Genomic DNA, 19,629 nt, shown 5'->3' on the forward strand with positions numbered 1-19,629 from the left:
CTCCATCTTTCCCAACATCAGGGTCTTTTCCAGGGAGTCTTCTCTTCTCATGAGGTGGCCAAAGTATTAGAGCCTCAGCTTCAGGATCTGTCCTTCCAGTGAGCACTCAGGGCTGATTTCCTTCAGAATGGATAGGTTTGATCTTCTTGCAGTCCATGGGACTCTCAAGAGTCTCCTCCAGCACCATATTTCAAAAGCATCAATTCTTCGGCGATCAGCCTTCTTTATGGTCCAGCTCTTGTTAGTAGACTCCTTTCCCCCCCCAAACAGAACTATAGTTCCCAGAGCAGTTCAGCAATCTATCCCCTTTCCCAGGGAACTCTGGGAATAGGAAACAATTCAGGAACAGAAATGAACAAATAAATTAAGAGCAGGATTAGGTAGAAAAAAGCACAGGCAGCGTGAGTTTGTCTGCCCATGCTATGATGCCCAATCCTCTTGCCTAGTTTAATCGTGCCTTATATCGCTGGCAGAACCCTCACATTTTATAGGGAATTGGCAGCCGCAAAGCAGAGTCCTGCTGCCATTACTGCCTAGCTGTGCCCCAAGACTCCACAAGGCAGTGCCCACATGTGGCATTGTGCAACAGCCGCTGCAAAGTCCAAAGTTATCAATGCATTCTTAAGGACTAGAAACTTGTGTATTAAAACGGTGGTGTAGCATGGGTTGCCAGTGCCCGGGGCTGCACGTAGGGGGTGGGAGGGAAATGGACGTAGCATGCATGCATGTAATAGTATCCACGTAACTCAGGAGATCACAGCTGCAGAGATAAGAAATGAAAGAGTCGTTCCATTGTCTGGAGAAGTCATAGAATCATAGAATCATAGAATCATAGAGTTGGAAGAGACCACAAGGGCCATCGAGTCCAACCCCCTGCCAAGCAGGAAACACCATCAGAGCACTCCTGACATATGGTTGTCAAGCCTCTGCTTAAAGACCTCCAAAGAAGGAGACTCCACCACACTCCTTGGCAGCAAATTCCACTGTCGAACAGCTCTTACTGTCAGGAAGTTCTTCCTAATGTTTAGGTGGAATCTTCTTTCTTGTAGTTTGGATCCATTGCTCCGTGTCCGCTTCTCTGGAGCAGCAGAAAACAACCTGGAGCAGCAGAAAACAACAAGTCGCTTCCTGGTTCGCATGTGGATGCTGGTTTCAACGGAGCCCAGCGACGGAAGCGTGCAGCTGTATTGAGGCAGCACTGGGTGTTGAAATTTTGCACCCCTAACAATTTTGCAAGGGACGCGGGTGGCGCTGTGGGTTAAACCACAGAGCCTAGGGCTTGCTGATCAGAAGATCGGTGGTTCGAATCCCCGCGACGGGGTGAGCTTCCGTTGCTCGGTCCCTGCTCGTGCCCACCTAGCAGTTTGAAAGCATGTCAAAGTGCAAGTAGATAAATAGGTACCGCTCCGGCCGGAAGGTAAACAGCGTTTCCGTGTGCTGCTCTGGTTTGCCAGAAGCGGCTTAGTCATGCTGGCCACATGACCTGGAAGCTGTACGCTGGCTCCCTCGGCCAATAAAGCAAGATGAGCGCCGCAACCCCAGAGTCGGCCACGACTGGACCTAACGGTCAGGCGTCCCTTTACCTAACAATTTTGCATCCGGGGCAACCACCCCTAAGCTATGCCACTACATTAAAAAAAACAAGCAAACATTTGGGAAACTGCATCCCATTCTGCATTTGCATGGTGCAATGCCACGTACAGAGAGAGAGAGTCCTGCAAATGCTTTATCTGACTAGTGACAAGGGGCCAGTTAAGAACTCTCCTAGACTTGTGGTTCTATTTCTGCAAACGAATTTGAGACAAGCAAGCACTCAGGAGTTGCCAGAACTCCATGCTTCCTCTTTCACTACCCAGGTAACTTGCCATTCCAGCCTAACCAGTGAATCCCAGTGCAGACATCAGCCTGCCATACAGGGATCTTTGCAACGGCTCCACCTGTGATGGCTCTGAGTCACACAGGGGCTGGAGAAGTAAATTACAACCCATCCCTGCCTCTTATTAGGAGAGATGTTTACACAACTATCCCTCCCGTATTAACACTGAGAAAAAGAGAGGTGGGGTGAAATCAGGGAAGAGGGCGAAGCATAAAGCCAGTTGGGTGTAGCCGCTATCTCAAGGGTGGGGAATCTTTGGCCCTCCAGATGTTATTGTACTGCAACATCTGGAGGGCTAAATGTTCCCTAACCCGGGTGCGCATGTCAGGCTAGGATAGGGGAGGACCCAGTGTGGTGTAGTGGTTAAGAGCGGTAGACTCGTAATCTGGTGAACCGGGTTCGCTTCCCCGCTCCTTCACATGCAGCTGCTGGGTGACCTTGGGCCGGTCACACTTCTCTGAAGTCTCTCAGCCCCACTCACCTCACAGAGTGTTTGTTGTGGGGGAGGAAAGGAAAGGAGAATGTTAGCCGCTTTGAGACTCCTTAGGGTAGTGATAAAGCGGGATATCAAATCCAAACTCCTCCTCCTCCTGTTTTGCCTTAAAACTTAACGGTGTGACCTTGAGCTAGTCGTTCTCTCTCTCTCAGCATGGAATACCTCATAAGGTTGTTGTTCTGAGGCATGGAATCACATTTGTTGTTGTTTAGTTGTTTAGTCGTGTCCGACTCTTCGTGACCCCATGGACCAGAGCATGCCAGGCACTCCTGTCTTCCACTGCCTCCCACAGTTTGGTCAGACTCATGCTGGTAGCTTCAAGAACACTGTCCAACCATCTCGTCCTCTGTTGTCCCCTTCTCCTTGTGCCCTCCATCTTTCCCAACATCAGGGTCTTTTCCAGGGAGTCTTCTCTTCTCATGAGGTGGCCAAAGTATTGGAGCCTCAGCTTCAGGATCTGTCCTTCCAGTGAGCACTCAGGGCTGATTTCCTTCAGAATGGAGAGGTTTGATCTTCTTGCAGTCCATGGGACTCTCAAGAGTCTCCTCCAGCACCATAATTCAAAAACATCAATTCTTCAGCGATCAGCCTTCTTGATGGTCCAGCTCTCACTTCCATACATCACTACTGGGAAAACCATAGCTTTAACTATACGGACCTTTGTCAGCAAGGTGATGTCTCTGCTTTTTCAGATGCTGTCTAGGTTTGTCATTGCTTTTTTCCCCAAGAAGGCGTCTTTTAATTTCGTGACTGCTGTCACCATCTGCATTGATCATGGAGCCCAAGAAAGTAAAATCTCTACCCCAAAGATCCTTGGGGCAAAGGATAGTACTCCCCCAGGAGTACTGTGTCTAGTTCTGGGCCCTACAGTTTCGGGAGGATATTGACATGCCGGGAGGTGCGCAGAGAAGGGTGACCAAGACGATCAAGGGCATGGAAACCATGCCTTATGAGGAACGGTCGAAGGAGCTGGGTATGTTTAGCCTGGTAAAGATGAGACAGAGGAGATATGATAGCCATCTTCAAATATCTTAAGGGCTGCCGCATGGAAGATGGAGCAAGCTTGTTTTCTCCTGCTCTGGAGGGTGGGACCCGAACCAATGGCTTCAAGTGAAAAGAAAGGAGGTTCCGATTCAACATCAGGAAGAACTTCTGGTGGTAAGAGACATTCAACAGTGGAGCAGATTCCCCCAAGAGAATCTGCTTCTTCGGAGGTTTTTCAGCAGAAGTTGCACGGATACTTGTCATGGATGTTTTAGCAATGATTCCTGCATTGCAGCCGGGGTTGGACTGGATGACCCTCAGGCCCCTTGCCTCCCTATGATTCTACGATAAAAGCCTAAACAAGATAAATAAATAAAATAAAGATCTGGGACTGAGCAAGGAAGAAGGGTGGCACCAGGGACTGGAAGCTCCTGTTCCTTTCCTCCCTTCCTCTTGTGAAATTACACAGGTCTTCCGCTAGTAAGAGCAAAAAATAAATAAAATAAAAACCCTTTGTTTGTCTGCCCTGCAGCAGATGAGTGGCATATATGGTATGCATCAGAGTCACAAGAGAGGTTTGATGCATCCTGCAGGTACGCTTCGCTTAAACAACTGAGGATTCGTTTGCCAAATCCCAAACTGAGAGCCCTTTTGAGAAATCAAAGATCAAAGAAAGCATCCAGCTTCGTGACAGGCCCCTTAGTTTTAGTGATATGGGTGTCTGGCGTTTCCGTGAGCTGCTCTGGTTCACCAGAAGCGGCTTAGTCATGCTGGCCACATCATGACCCGGAAGCTGCCTGCGGACAAATGGCGGCTCCCAGATGAGTGCTGCAACCCCAGCGTCGTCCGCGACTGGACCTAATGTTCAGGGGTACCTTTACCTTTTAAGATACATGAACTATTCTGTTCCCACTTCCCACATTCATGCCAGGAATTCTGGTCCTCAGCCTCACCTCATTGATGAACACCAACAGCTGCCGGAAGTCGGAAGGGCTGTCAAAGAGGCCATGGACCACGATGATGGGTTTGTAAGAGGCAGTGAGTGTGAACAGGAGGAAAAGGAACAGGATACATAATGGAGCAAGTAGCCCAATATAGCCTTGGCGCTGCTGCATGATCCCACCAGCTAGACAAGAGAGAAAGAGAGAGATGAGGGTTAGGGTTAATGGGACCTCCCTGTGCAATTTCTCCTTCTTCTGCCTAACCTTCCTTGTCTCCTTACTTGATCCTCCGTTGTGGAACCCAGACTGACCTCCAGGACCCCTCACGTTCTCCTCCTCCCTTTGCAGCCAAGAGGAGGATTTCTGCCAAGATGATTTTCACAGAATCCAACCTTCGTCCTGGGATGCCCCGCGGAGGACCTTAAGGTCCACAAAAGACAACACTTTGGAGGTCCCGAGCCGCAAGGTGGTTAGTTTGGTCTCAACTAGGGCCAGGGCCTTTTCAGTACTGGCCCCGACTCAGTGGAACGCTCTGTCACAAGAGACCAGGGCCCTGCGGGACTTGACATCTTTCCGCAGGGCCTGCAAGACAGAGCTGTTCCGCCTGGCCTTTGGTTTGGACCCAGTTTGACCCTTATGTTTCCCTCCCCTTATGGTTCTGATTTATGGGCTACTACTAAAAAGAGGCTGCATTTTAAATTGTATTTTAACCCATATTTTAATTAACTTTTTAATTTCTTTTTTCCCTTTCCTATTATGTTTTATGGTAATTTTATTGGTGTTAGTTGCCCTGAGCCCGGTTCTGGCTGGGGAGGGCGGGATATAAATAAAATATTATTATTATTATTATTATTATTATTATTAAGAACCAGGAATACAGTGGTACCTCGGGTTAAGTACTTAATTCGTTCCGGAGGTCTGTTCTTAACCTGAAACTGTTCTTAACCTGAAGCACCACTTTAGCTAATGGGGCCTCCTGCTGCCACTGCGCAGCTGGAGCACGATTTCTGTTCTCATCCTGAAGCAAAGTTCTTAACCTGAAGCACTATTTCTGGGTTAGCGGAGTCTGTAACCTGAAGCGTATGCAACCTGAAGCGTATGTAACCTGAGGTACCACTGTACTGGTTTGCAACAAACTGCCCTCGGTTGCTTAACAAGCCCAACTTCAAACCAGGGTTTATGAAGCCAGGTTGTTCAAACTGACTAGTGGTTTAGTAAACCTGGTTTGCCCGTAAAGCTAAGGCGAGATTCAGCGAAATCCAATATAATCTTAGCACAAGCCATATGGGAGCTGGAGATGGCAGAACACAAGCCTGATGCTTCTTTGCTCACGACTGATGGAGACTCAGCTGCATAGTAGTAAACTGTGGCTTAGCATTACGTACTAACACAGCCTAAAGCACTAAACTGTGGTTCAGCATGGCCTATGAACACAGCCTGCATATTCTATGAGTCTACGACCTGTTCAACCCACACACCTCTCTCTGCTGGGTCATGACCCAGAAATCCTGCCAACGCCTTTAAAAGTTCTGCAACCTGTCACCTCCCATTTGCCACACACGGCCTTGTGAACCCTGGTAAATATCACCCTAAAGTTATTATTATTGCCAGAGATCTTGTTTGTAAAGTGCTTTCGATTATTCGCATGTCATCATCTTGTAAAATAGGCAACATTATCTCCATTCCGCAATCCAGCCGGATGGGTGGAGTATTACTATTATCAACAAAAACAACAACAACAACAACAGAGAGTTGAAAGAGACAGCAGTTTACTGAAAACCACCCAGTGGTTTGATGGACGGAGATGTTATTTCATCACTGCTTTCATGTGATTGCATTTTAAGTTTTTCTGTTGTAAAAATGTTCCAGGATCATTTTCTTTAATGGAATAAGAATTTCCTGGGAAGGTATTAAACTGCGTTTTACCCAAAGCACACACACTGAAATCAACGGACATGACTAAGTTAGGTCCATTCATTTAAGTAGGTCTACCTTGAGTGAAACTTAGTTTAATAGCAAATCTGTGCTTGGGCTGCAGCACTTCAGACTGCAGGCAAGGGAATCGAGGGAGCGAATGCTCCTATGTACAGAAACAATTATGTCTACAATGAAATCTAGGTGCCAGAGGGAAAGGTTCTGGCCTGCCCTCTTCCTGGCATGCTAGCACTCTGTGTGCAGGGATTTCATGTTTTGTAGTCATTAAGTGCAGTCATGAGATATTTCCCCTGTCCGTGCAAACTGAAATGGTACTGCCCAGATACAAGTTTAGCACTTCAGCATGAATCAGCGCAGTATAGCCTACACTGACTGGCAGCAGCTCTCCAGGGTTCCTGGCAGAGGACATTCCCAGCCCTTCCTGGTGCAGATGCCAGGAACTGAACCCGGGACTTCCTGCAGACAAATTATAAAGCGCCAGCCCTTTCCAGTTTCACTAGGTATTATTGCTCTTATTGAACGAAAAACGACACGAAGCATATCCTCATTAACACATCACCTATTTATCTTGTATTATTAGTATCTGCATGCTGCCCTTCCCCTTATGTCGCTGGGAGGTGTACCGAAATCAAACAAACAAGAAGTTCATAAAAGCTATTTCAACTCACGGGGCAGCATACTTAAAGCAACAGGCCAACTGAAGGAAACTGAAATTTTTCCAAACCATTCTACCCCCTCCCAAAATTCTCCTTCATGGGACTCTCCTTCCTTGGAGGTTTTTGAAACACGAGGTTGGATGGCCGCCTGTCAGGGATGCTTGAGTTGAGATTCTCGCATTTCAGGGGGTTGGACTAGATGACCATTGGGGCCCCATAATAATAATAATAATAATAATAATAATAATAATTTATTTATACCCCACCCATCTGGCTGGGTTTCCCCAGCCACTCTGGGTGGCTTCCAACAGAATATTAAAATACAATAACCTATTAAACATTAAAAGCTTCCCTAACCATGGCTGCCTTCAGATGTCTTCTAAAAGTCTGGTAATTGTTTTTCTCTTTGACATCTGATGGGAGGGCGTTCCACAGGGCGGGTGCCACTACCGAGAAGGCCCTCTGCCTGGTTCCCTGTAACTTGGCTTCTCGCAGCGAGGGAACCGCCAGAAGGCCCTCAGAGCTGGACCTCAGTATCCGGGCAGAACAATGGGGGTGGAGACGCTCCTTCAGGTATACAGGACCGAGGCCATTTAGGGCTTTAAAGGTCAGCACCAACACTTTGAATTGTGCTCGGAAACGTACTGGGAGCCAATGCAGATCTCTCAGGACCGGTGTTATGTGGTCTCGGCAGCCACTCCCAGTCACCAATCTAGCTGCCGCATTCTGGATTAGTTGTCGTTTCCGGGTCACCTTCAAAGGTAGCCCCACGTAGAGCGCATTGCAGTAGTCCAAGCGAGAGATAACTAGAGCATGCACCACTCTGGCAAGAGAGTCCGTGGGCAGGTAGGGTCTCAGCCTGCGTACCAGATGGAGCTGATAAACAACTCTACAATTCCAACTCTACAATTCTATTATTCTATGAAAAGCTGAGCAGAAGAGAGGTGTCTTTGCCTGTCATCTAAAAGATTGGAGAGAGGTGGCCAGGTGTGTCTCATTGGGTATGCAGTGCCACCACTGAAAAGGCCCTTCATCCTGAACCCTACACTGGCATTTTTACCAATCAGCACCGCAAAAAAAGGGTCTTTCTAGAAGCCAGATCAATCAGCTCTGCTTTCACTGTGAAATCTTTCAACCCTGGCATTCTCACGTGTCTGAGGCCCAGGAGTAGTCTGCAATTTGCCCCATAATTATAATTTTAAAAACCTATTTGTTGTCCTCTTCCCTCACAAACCAGGCAACTGCAGGAATGCAAGCAGAGATCCTAAGATGCATTACATTAGCATATACATTTCTCTAATGCCGGTGCCCCTCCCACCTGGAAGGCAAATAAGGTCAAAGTTTGCGCGATCAGCCAGCAGTTTCGTCACAGAGATGCAAATTTGTTGTGCACCTACAGTAGGTTCAGACAGTCAAGCAGTTGTATATTTTCACACCAAAGAGGACGGCACGACAGTCTTGCACGCCCATTACATACACATGCGTATGAATTTAAAATTGCTGTTTTAATCTGTTGCGCCCTCTTCCTCTCTTGTCATCTGAATAACTAACTAGCTCTTCCCACGATTTAAAATTTGGCACAGAAATCCACCGCTCCCTAAGTAAACATACGGTGTGATCCACACTAAAAAGGAAACTATCACAGATTGTGATGGGAAGACAGAGCCAGAGAACCGATTCTCAGAAAAATCCTTCCATATGAAAAGGGTGGCTAAGCAGCCAATATTTTATAAGCATACAAGAAAAACGCATTCCATCAGGTGAGCGAGATTCAGATCTTTAAACCAAACAGACTCAAGATTCAGCCTGGCTTAATATCCTGCTTCTTTCTCCAGGCAGTTCTGGGTAGTACGCGTAGTTCTTTCTCTTCCGCCTTTTGTCTTCACAACAACCCTGCGGGATAGACTAAGCCGAGTGTGCAAATGGTTCAAAGTCACCCAGTGAGCTTTCTGGCTGGGTGAGGATTTGTACTTTGGGTCTCCTCAGCCATAGAGGGGCAACTCTGGGTGTAGCCCTAGATTAAGGTTGCCATATTTCATATTTCCCCCCCCTCAAAAAAAAAATGCAATTTTTTAGCTCTTTTGAATAGACAGGGCTTGCTATACATCCAGATTTCCTGGATATTTTTGCCCTGACACTGCTTCCGACTACAGTATTTTGGGTATTCTGGATGTATGGCAACCCTATACAGTGGTACCTTGGTTCTCAAACTTAATCCGTTCTGGAAGTCCGTTCCAAAACCAAAGCATTCCAAAACCAAGGCACGCTTCCCCATAGAAAGTAATGCAAAACGGATTAATCCATTCCAGACTTTTTAAAAAAAACCCTAAAACAGCAATTTAACATGAATTTTACTATCTAATGAGACCATTGATCCCTAAAATGAAAGCAATAAGCAATGTACTGCAGTCACACAATCAGTCAGTCAGTAGCTGAACTGGGTTCCACACAGTCACAAAAACAGAAACAAGCGCCACAAAAACAAAAACGCAAAATAAATAGCAAAAACAGACAGACCTCAAAACGGAAGCGTAACACTCAAAACGGAGCACGTTCGGCTTCCAAAAAAAGTTCGCAAACCGGAACACTTACTTCCGGGTTTGCCGTGTTTGGGTTCCAAGCTGTTTGAGTACCAAGGCATTTGAGAACCAAGGTACCACTGTAATGGCACTCTAACCACTGCTCACTGGGGTATTCGCCAGGTGTATGATGAAGGTTTCTGGATGACAGTTTGGCAAAAGACATTTCCATCTGGCTAGCCCCTCCAGCTTTCTCGAACAGGTAAACAGAAGAGTTTATTTATTGCATTTATATCACATCTTTTTCTCCAAGGATTAACCTTCAGTTAATCCCCACAAGGACACTTTGAGGTGGGCTTAGAGACTGTCACTGACTCCAAGGTCACCCAGTGAGCTTCCTGACAGAGTAGGGATTTGAACCCTGATCTCCCAGGTCCTAGTTTGACTCTCTAACCATTACACCATGCTGTCTTCCTAGAGTCCTCCTGCTACGGGGCAGCTCTATAAATTAAGTCACTCAAGACGTATGGGGAAAGCAAAATGTCACTTAGAAAAGGATCTGAAACATTTTCATTGAAGCTTGCATTTGTTTTCTTTTTCCTGGATTGTTTTCTTTGATGTTTTAACGTGTTGAAAACTGCTTGGAAGATTTTTTTCCCCCTTTAAAATATAAAGCTTTGTAGAAATGGAGTTATTGGAGACAAATTGAAATTGCAGAGTTTTGAAAAACTAAAAAATAAAGTGCGAGATTGGCTTCATTATTATCAGATAATGGAGGCATATAATTTGGACAAGAAAATTGGCTTCCAGGTGGAAAAATCAAAATTGGAAACAGAACTGTTAGATCCCAAAACTAAGATTTTGTCAAAGATGTATAACTTGCTGTTGAAATGGAATACTCAGGATGAAACGGTGAAATCTGCTATGATTAAATGGGCACAAGATGTTGGACATAACATAATGATGGCTGACTGGGAACAGTTATGGACCACAGGTATGAAGTTCACGGCATGTAATGCCTTAAGAGAGAATATTATGAAAATGATATACAGGTGGTACATGACACCAGTCAAGCTTGCAAAAATCTATCATTTGCCCGATAATAAATGTTGGAAATGTAAAGAAACTGAAGGTACATTCTTTCACCTTTGGTGGACATGCCCAAGGATTAAGGCTTTCTGGGAGATGATTTATAATGAAATGAAAAAGGTATTTAAATATACCTTTCTGAAGAAACCAGAGGCCTTTCTCCTGGGCGTGGTTGGCCAATTGGTGTCAAAGAAGGATAGAACTTTCTTTATGTATGCTACAACAGCAGCAAGAATACTTATTGCAAAGTATTGGAAGACACAAGATTTACCCACTCTGGAAGAATGGCAGATGAAGGTGATGGACTATATGGAACTGGCGGAAGTGACCGGCAGAATCCGAGACCAGGGAGAAGAGTCGGTGGAAGAAGATTGGAAGAAATTTAAAGACTATCTACAGAAATACTGCAAAATTAATGAATGTTAGAATGATGTTGGATTGAAGTTAAGTGGTTTTTAGTAGCAATGTTATAAAGGAATATGTAAAAATGGATGGTTAACAGGTGATAATCTAAAGTTATAATATATTAAGATAAAAGATTAAGATAAAATCAAAGAGGGAAAGGATTTGCTGAATTAACTAATTGAACTGGAAAACAAAAAAGGGAGGTGTGAGGAGGTCAGGGAAACAAGCAAATGAAAGATAAGATATGGAAAGTCTGATCTGTTTTTAATTGTTTTTACTTTGTATGTTCATTTTCTCTTTTTTCTTTTTCTTTTTTTCTCTTTTTCTCTTTCTCTTTTCTCTTATTTTTGTAATATGTTGAAACTTTAATAAATATCTTTTAAAAAAAAGAAAAGAAATGGAGTTATTAAGAATAGGAATAAGAATAAGAATAAAAATTCGTTGCCAAAAAAAAAAAAATGACGCCTAGACTTTCTGCTGCGGCAACCGTAACGTAGGTTAAAGGTGCCATTTAGTGATTAGTTTATATAGCTGAGTGTTGGGACGCGGGGTGGCGCTGTGGGTTAAACTACAGAGCCTAGGACTTGCCGATCAGAAGGTCGGCGGTTCGAATCCCCATGACGGGGTGAGCTCCTGTTGCTCAGTCCCTGCTCCTGCCAACCTAGCAGTTTGAAAGCACGTCAAAGTGCAAGTAGATAAATAGGTACCGCTCCGGCGGGAAGGTAAACGGCGTTTCCGTGTGCTGCTCTGGTTCGCCAGAAGCGGCTTAGTCATGCTAGCTACATGACCCGGAAGCTGTATGCTGGCTCCCTCGGCCAATAAAGTGAGATGAGTGCCGCAAGCCCAGAGTCGGCCATGACTGGACCTAATGGTCAGGGGTCCCTTTACCTTTACCTAACACTGTTGAGGAGGGAGATTGCCAGCAATGCCATCCCACTGTTGAGAGAATTGCACAGGCTGACAAGCAGTGAGCAGGTGAAGCTCAAGGTGCTTGTTTTGGTGTAGGAAGACCTAAACAGCTTGGGACATAAACAGCACTCCCAGGTGAAGGTCACCTGCAGTTACCACCTCTGTTGCAAACACCGTCTCTCTTGTCTTTTGGGCACCTGCTGAAGACATCTGAGATTCAGAAGCCGGTGCCTTCTAACTGGGCCAGCATACTTTGCCATTGGCACATGCAAACTTCTGCATTTCACAGAACCCTTCACCAGGGGGAATACAGCAGTAGCAGACTCACAGGCGCGCGCGTGTGTGTGTGTGTGTGTGTGTGTGTGTAAATAGGTGAAAAAGAGGCCAGGCTTCCAGAGGCTGAACACATTTGCATTGCAGATTATTTCTCAAAGCCAAAAATACTGAGCCTTGACAATACTAGGCGATTTGCAAAACTAGGTTACAAAGAACTGAAAACAACGGCCTTTTATTATAATCACCACCACCCAGCGCTCACAAGGGGGGCATTGCAGTCAGTTGCAATGGCCTACAACCCTGCCCTCCCCCCGAATTACAAATTTACACTCGCACCTCTTTAGAAACCATTGCATAGACCTGCTTTTCCCCAGAAAGAACAGAAAAGGAGTGCTTACACCAGGGGTCAGCAACCTTTTTCAGCAGGGGGCCGGTCCACCGTCCCTCAGACCATGTGGTGGGCCGGACTATATGGGGGGGGGAGAGAATGAATTCCTTTGCCCCACAAATAACCCAGAGATGCATTTTAAATAAAAGCACACGTCCTACTCATGTAAAAACATCAGGCAGGCCCCACAAATAACCCAGAGCTGCATTTTAAATAAAAGCACACGTTCTACTCATGTAAAAACATGCTGATTCCCAAACCGTCCGCGGGCCGAACTGAGGTGGTGATTAGGCTCCCGGACCTTAAGTTGCCTACCCCTGGCTTACACCAACAGAAAAAGCACAATAAGGTGGGTACAATTATTTGTTCCCCCCATTTTATCCTTACAACAATCCTGCGAGGTAGGTTCAGTGGAAAGAGGGAGAAGGGGAGAGTTATACTGGCTTGGGGTTATCCAGTTTGACAGCCAAGTGGGAAATTTGAGTTCAGACTCCCTCCATTCTGAGGAGCTCCTAGCCACATTGAGGTATCCAAACAGAGAAAGATGGGCTCAACTCCCCATTCAGACACGACGCTCACTGGATAGTCCCTGAGCCCACCAGCTTCTTAGAGACTAAGCCGTGCCATGTGTAAGGTTGTCTCAAGAATAAAGGGGGCAGGGAGGGAGAGAGATGTTTGCTGTCCTAGAGATAGTGTGGTGCAGTGGTTAGAGTGCACCAAACTAGAACCTGGCAGACTGGGGTTCAAATTCCCACTCGCCCATCAAGCTCACTGGGTGCCCTTGGTCACTGCCTCTCGGTCCAATCTACCTCACAGAGTTGTTTTGGAAATTAATCGAGGCGTGAGGAGAACCATTTACGCCACCTTGAGCTGCTTGGAAGAAAGGAAGGGATATTGATATAATAATAATTAAAGATAATCAGTCAAACAAACAAGCACAACTGCTAGATAAGTGCAAGACTTAAAAGCTGGAGCCCGGCACTCAGAACTGGAACCTGTTTTGAAGATACAAGTAGTAGTAGTAGCAGTAGTAATAATAATAATAATAATAATAATAATAATAATAATAATAATTTATTATCTATACCCCACCCATCAGGCTGGGTTTCCTCAGCCACTCTGGACGACTCCCAACAGAATATTAAAAACACAATAAAACATCAAACATTAAAAACTTCCCCAAACAGGGCTGCCTTCAGATATCTTCTAAAAGTCAGACAGTTGTTTATTTCCTTGACATCTGGAGGGAGGGCATTCCACAGGGTGGGTGCCACTACCGAGAAGGCCCTCTGCCTGTAACCTCACTTCTCACAGTGAGGGAACTGCCAGAAGGCCCTCAGGGCTGAACGATGGGGCGGAGATGCTCCTTCAGGTATACTGGGCAGAGGCCGTAAATAAAAATTCACCCAAGCACGTGCAGAATCCCTCACCGCTGAGTCATGGCGCAAAACATTTGGCACTTCACCTGAGGAGAGCAAGCTTCCGCAACAAAGGCTGCGGTTTCTCAGCCAAAAGCAGAGGGGTCTCTGGTCCTCCACCCCAAGCAGGTCCGCCAACCATCAGGGACGATGGGAGTTGTAGTCCAACAACATCTGAAAGTCCACATCTGCCCCTCTTTTGCCTGCAAACCTGGATTTCCAGCACCTCCCCTATTAGCATCTCTCAGGAAAGGCGGCAGGTGGCTTCAGAGATGCAGCAGATGCCCCACTCGAGTTTCAAGGAGTGGGTTGCCTTGCTTCCAAGGAGGAAGGCGCCCCAGATCCTGGGCTTTAGTTATCCCTGAGCCCTTACCTGGCCGAAGGCTGTGTGGATGACACACTCCTGAATCGGGAACTGCTTGCTCAGAGAGGCCTCGCCCCAGTGGCCGGTCCTTCTGGCCACCTTCCCAGTTTCTGGAGATTATGAGGACGCCTCCTGGTCCAGCCTCCTCCTTTCAGCCAGTAGCAACACAAGGAGGTGGAGATAGAAGCTCCCTCAGGTGTTCTGGCCCTGGGGTGTTTGTTCACTGCACTGAGGAGCACAGGAAGGGCAGTGGCTAGAGCAGGATACAGGAGAGTCTTGAGTTCAAATCCCTGCTCGGCCACAAAGTTCTCTGGGTGACCTTGGGCCAGTCACTGCCTCTCTCAGTTTACCTCACAGTAAATGTCGCAATGGGAGGAATTGCATACGCCACATTGAGCGCCTTGGATAAAAGGTGTGATTCGGTGTTGGAAATGTAAAGAGAAAGAAGGTTCTTTTTATCATATGTGGTAGGTTAAAGCCTACTGGGAAATAAATAATAATAATAATAATAATAATAATAATAATAAATTTTATTTATACCCCGCCCTCCCCAGCCAAGACCAGGCTCAGGGCGGCTAACACCAGATATAAAACAATTGATTGAAATACAACTTGAAAAACAAGATTAAAATACAACATTAAAATGCAGCCTCCTTTCAGTAGAAACTTTTTTGGGGGGAAAAACGTCAAGTCTTCACCAAGGCTAACTATTCAGACTGGTCCTACATGGGCCAGAAAAAAGCCAGGGAAGTCCCCAAATAGGAGTTTCATCACAGAAGGAGAAATGGAAAAAAGAAAGAGGGGGGATGATATATAGTGAACTGAAAAGGGTGTTTAAAATAACCTTTGTAAAAAACAACAACCCAGAAGCTTTTCTTTTGGGAATTATAGGGACAGAACTATTTATATTGTATAGAAACTTATTGATCTATGTGACTACAGTGGCAAGAATGTTACTTGCCCCAAAATGGAAAGAAGAAGAAGTTCCAGCAAAGGAAGAACGGATACAAAAACTTATGGAATATGCAGAAATGGCAAAAGTTGCCGGAAGAATAAGAAATCAATATAACAAACTTTTCATAAAAGAATGGAAATGGATTATTGAATATTTACAGATAAACTGTAAACAGATAAAAACATTGGCAGGATTATTGTAATAACCTGCAGTTTTTTAGGAGTACAGTGGTACCTTGGGTTACATACGCTTCAGGTTACATACGCTTCAGGTTACAGACTCTGCTAACCCAGAAATAGTGCTTCAGGTTAAGAACTTTGCTTCAGGATGAGAACAGAAATCGTGCTCTGGCGGCGCGGCAGCAGCAGGAGGCCCCATTAGCTAAAGTGGTGCTTCAGGTTAAGAACAGTTTCAGGTTAAGAACGGACCTCCGTGACAAATTAAGTACTTAACCCGAGGTACCACTGTATATATTTAAAGAAGATGAATAAATGAGCAAATTAGGTCAATTTGGATATGCAGAAGATACTAAAAATAAATTTAAGGAACCGCAGGAAGAGGGGGAAGGAAGTCAAGTTTAGAAATGTCGAAATGGTTGTAAAATTAATGAAATGCATAAACTTGAAAAGCATAAATTATTTTTTTAAAAAAAGAGAGAAAGGGTGTGATGTCAATTAATAAATTCGGATCAGTCACACTGGGCTGGAGACCTCAGGCTGCCCATCTCTGAATGGCCCCCACTTGGAAACAGACCCTGCAAATAAAGAACTAGCACCCACCAGTCGACTCTAGGTTTTTGGCTCTCTGCGTTCCCATTTATTATTTTGAAAAGAGCGCTGTATTTTAAAGGTGTGCCTGCGAGCCGACTCAGCAGGAGAGGGGCCAAAAGGCGATTCTAAAAAAAAGGATTGTATAAATGCATGAAGTCAGGCCTGTACAGAACTTGTCTGAGGCCTGGGGCAGGAGTCTTGAAAGAATAAAGTTATAAACTAAAACAAAACAAAAGAACAATAGGCCAACCACTCAGCCATCAGAGGCTCAGGGGAAAGAGGCTGTCACCTGCCTCTGCATGGGCCTGCCAGGAAGAAAAACTGTTTTTAGCACTCAACTTGTAATGAAAAGTGCTAAAAGGCGGGGTGTAGGACTAATGTGGGACACGGGTGGCGCTGTGGGTTAAACCACAGAGCCTAGAACTTGCCGATCAGAAGGTCGGCAGTTCGAATCCCCGCAACGGGGTGAGCTCCCGTTGTTCGGTCCCTGCTCCTGCCAACCTAGCAGTTCGAAAGCACGTCAAAGTGCAAGAAGATAAATAGGTACCACTCCGGCGGGAAGGTAAACAGCGTTTCCGTGAGCTGCTCTGGTTCGCCAGAAGCAGCTTAGTCATGCTGGCCACATGACCCGGAAGCTGTACGCCGGCTCCCTCGGAAAATAAAGCGAGATGAGCGCCTCAATCCCAGAGTCAGTCACGACTGGACCTAATGGTCAGGGGTCCCTTTACCTTAAGAGATAAACTGCAGTGCCCAGGACAGTTTGCGAAATTTGTGTGCCTTAAGATTAGGGTGTGGACGCAACCTAAGCTAAGGCAAGTGAAAAGCACAGTAATGAAGGTAACTACTGAGCAGCGCTACCTCACCATTTGTTCTAGTTGGTTTATTTATTGACGTGTTAGAGAACTTTCAAAAACCAAAGAAAAACACACTTTCTAAGAAAATTTCCTGCAGTGCTTAATAAAGCTACAAAGGATGCCTCCATAATGACGGAGACTTTCTTCAATTGTTGAAGGCCTTTTCTGCTCTATAATATTAAACACCACCCAAGAACCTGCATAAAGATACTGTGGTACCTCGGGTTAAGTACTTAATTCGTTCCGGAGGTCCGTTCTTAACCTGAAACTGTTCTTAACCTGAGGTACCACTTTAGTTAATGGGGCCTCCCGCTGCTGCCACGCTGCCGGAGCACAATTTATGTTCTCATCCTGAAGCAAAGTTCTTAACCTGAGGTAATATTTCCGGGTTAGCAGAGTCTGTAACCTGAAGCGTCTGTAACCTGAAGCGTATGTAACCCGAGGTACCACTGTAATTGAATTCCCTCACTCTCAATCACGAGAGCCTCTGACCCTTCAGTCTAGCGTCCATAATTGCCAAGGAGCCAGAAGCAAGTCTTGAGTCCAGCCTGTTCGGTTTAGCGTAATGTACAAAAACCGCCCCAAATAGCACAGGAGTCTAGATTTGTTCCCCAGCCCTTTGGCAAACCTGAGCTGCTTTTCTAATTACTTGGGAGGGTGTGTGCGTTTCTGCTCGCCTCCACTTGCTCTACCTGCCAATACCCCTCTCCAGCTCCCTGTGCACAAAAAAGGGGCTGCTCTGAACATGCACAGAGTGCCTTCCCCTCCCCCGCTGGGTAAAAGGCAGTCAGCGATTGGACGGGAAGAGGGCAGGCTCTCTCGTGCATTTTGCTGACCTTCACTCCTCAACCCCGTCCTTGTCTTTAAAACCTCGTAAAAGAAGTGCGACTGCAATCTAGTGCAAATAAAGTACAGAGAGACATGTTATCAGTTGCGAGCTTGCTTTACATAGGGGACTGCGCAGAAATAAGATTACCCAGCTAAAGCGGTAGCCTCTTCTTTCCCTTCTTTGCACAGAATGAAGCTAATTAATATTATGATTAGCTAATATTATAATTGGCTGATCTACTTTATATGTGGGACGCGGGTGGTGCTGTGGGTTAAACCACAGAGCCTAGGACTTGCCGATGAGAACGTCGGAGGTTCGAATCCCCGCGACGGGGTGAGCTCCCGTTGCTCGGTCCCTGCTCCTGCCAACCTAGCAGTTTGAAAGCACGTCAAAGTGCAAGTAGATAAATAGGTACTGCTCCGGCGGGAAGGTAAACGGTGTTTCTGTGCGCTGCTCTGGTTCGCCAGAAGCGGCTTAGTCATGCTGGCCACATGACCCGGAAGCTGTACGCCGGCTCCCTCGGCCAATAAAGCGAGATGAGCGCCGCAACCCCAGAGTCGGTCACGACTGGACCTAATGGTCAGGGGTCCCTTTACCTTACTTTATATACATATTTGGGCGGAATATCAGACAGACATGCATGCTCATGTCTTTGAACTTAGCCTGATCTTTTATTCCCCTTCCTTCCCTCCCTCTCCCCTTTTTATGAAGATTACCCGCTCTGGGATCCCACAGCTAATTCTCCCCGGTCTCCTCGCTGGCCCAAGTAGGACTAATTCAGCCAGCTAGCCCTGGTGATCATCTAATGTTTATTGGATGGATTTCCCCCCTAAATTGATTTTTGAATTCTGAATTTACTGTATTGTTATTCACGTTTTATACTGTACTTTATGCTGTTTTTTGTTGCATCAATTAAGTGTTCTAAATTTGTTGTTAGCCGCCCTAACAACCTGAGCCTGGTTTTCTGAACCGGGAAGGGCGGGGTATAAATAAAAATGTATTATTGTTATTATCATGTGCAATATCTTGACTGCCCTCGTAAAAACGTCAGTCTTCTCTCAGCATCGTAAAAGCAGGGGTGGGAAACTCCAGATGCTGTGGAACTACAACTCCCATCAGCCCTGACCCATGGGCATGCTAGCTGTGGCTGGTGGGAGTTGTGTGGATTCGCTACCCCTGACAGAGTTTTACAGAAAAACCTGTGCTGCTCGACTTAGGAATGGACTCCCTTGGAAGTTGGTAGACTCTCCTTCGTCGGAGGCAGTACAGTGGTACCTCAGGTTACATATGTTTCAGGTTACAAACGCTTCAGGTTACAGACTCTGCTAACCCAGAAATAGTACCTTGGGTTAAGAACTTTGCTTCAGGATGAGAACAGAAATTGCGTGGCGGCAGCAGCGGGAGGCCCCATTAGCTAAAGTGGTGCTTCAGGTTAAGAACAGTTTCAGGTTAAGAACGGACCACCAGAACGAATTAAGTACTTAACCCGAGGCACCACTGTATTCAAAATCCCCAGGGGTCATGTTGCAACCACGTGCAAATAACAACAACATAACAACAACAAGTTATTATTTATACCGTGCCCACCTGACTGGGTTTGCCCAGTCTCAGGTAGAAAGTGCCAGCTTAAATGTCCGAATCACCTTTGCAACTGACCGCTATTTTATGTAGTTCTTTTCTCGTGATCTTCTTATCTGCCAACGTATATAGTGCTACTTTATAAGTTACGAAGTCATCAGTATCACTCAGCAGCCATTTCACCCTTTCCGCCCTGTTTGGGTGTGTTCCATTTGTAAGCAGGGGTTTTATAATTCGGTCTCTTGGTTCTATATATAGCGGGCATTGCAATAAAGAGTGGTACAGTTCCTCTACGCAAGGTTGCCCACACAGACAAAGTCTCTCCTTGTAGTCATACCTCGGGTTACACATGCTTCAGGTTATGTGTTTTCGGGTTGTGCACCGCGC

The 19,629-nt window shown here is 45.9% G+C and overlaps 1 protein-coding gene across 3 annotated transcripts in view; it reads right to left on the reverse strand.

Annotated features, from left to right (window-relative positions):
- PPT2 (palmitoyl-protein thioesterase 2) overlaps window positions 1-19,629 on the reverse strand; it is a 53,011-nt gene that overhangs the window by 17,807 nt on the left and 15,575 nt on the right. For all 3 annotated transcript variants that reach the window (XR_013982173.1, XR_013982174.1, XM_080993231.1), the window contains exon 2: window positions 4,310-4,482. Coding sequence is in view for 1 of the 3 variants with exons in the window: in XM_080993231.1 (XP_080849357.1) it covers window positions 4,310-4,471 (162 nt within the window). In the remaining 2 variants the exon portion in view is untranslated. The remainder of the gene's footprint in view (window positions 1-4,309; window positions 4,483-19,629) is intronic.

The sequence above is a fragment of the Podarcis pityusensis genome, assembly GCF_964106645.2.
Source record: "Podarcis pityusensis genome assembly, chromosome: 2".
Classification (NCBI taxonomy): Eukaryota; Metazoa; Chordata; class Lepidosauria; order Squamata; family Lacertidae; genus Podarcis; species Podarcis pityusensis.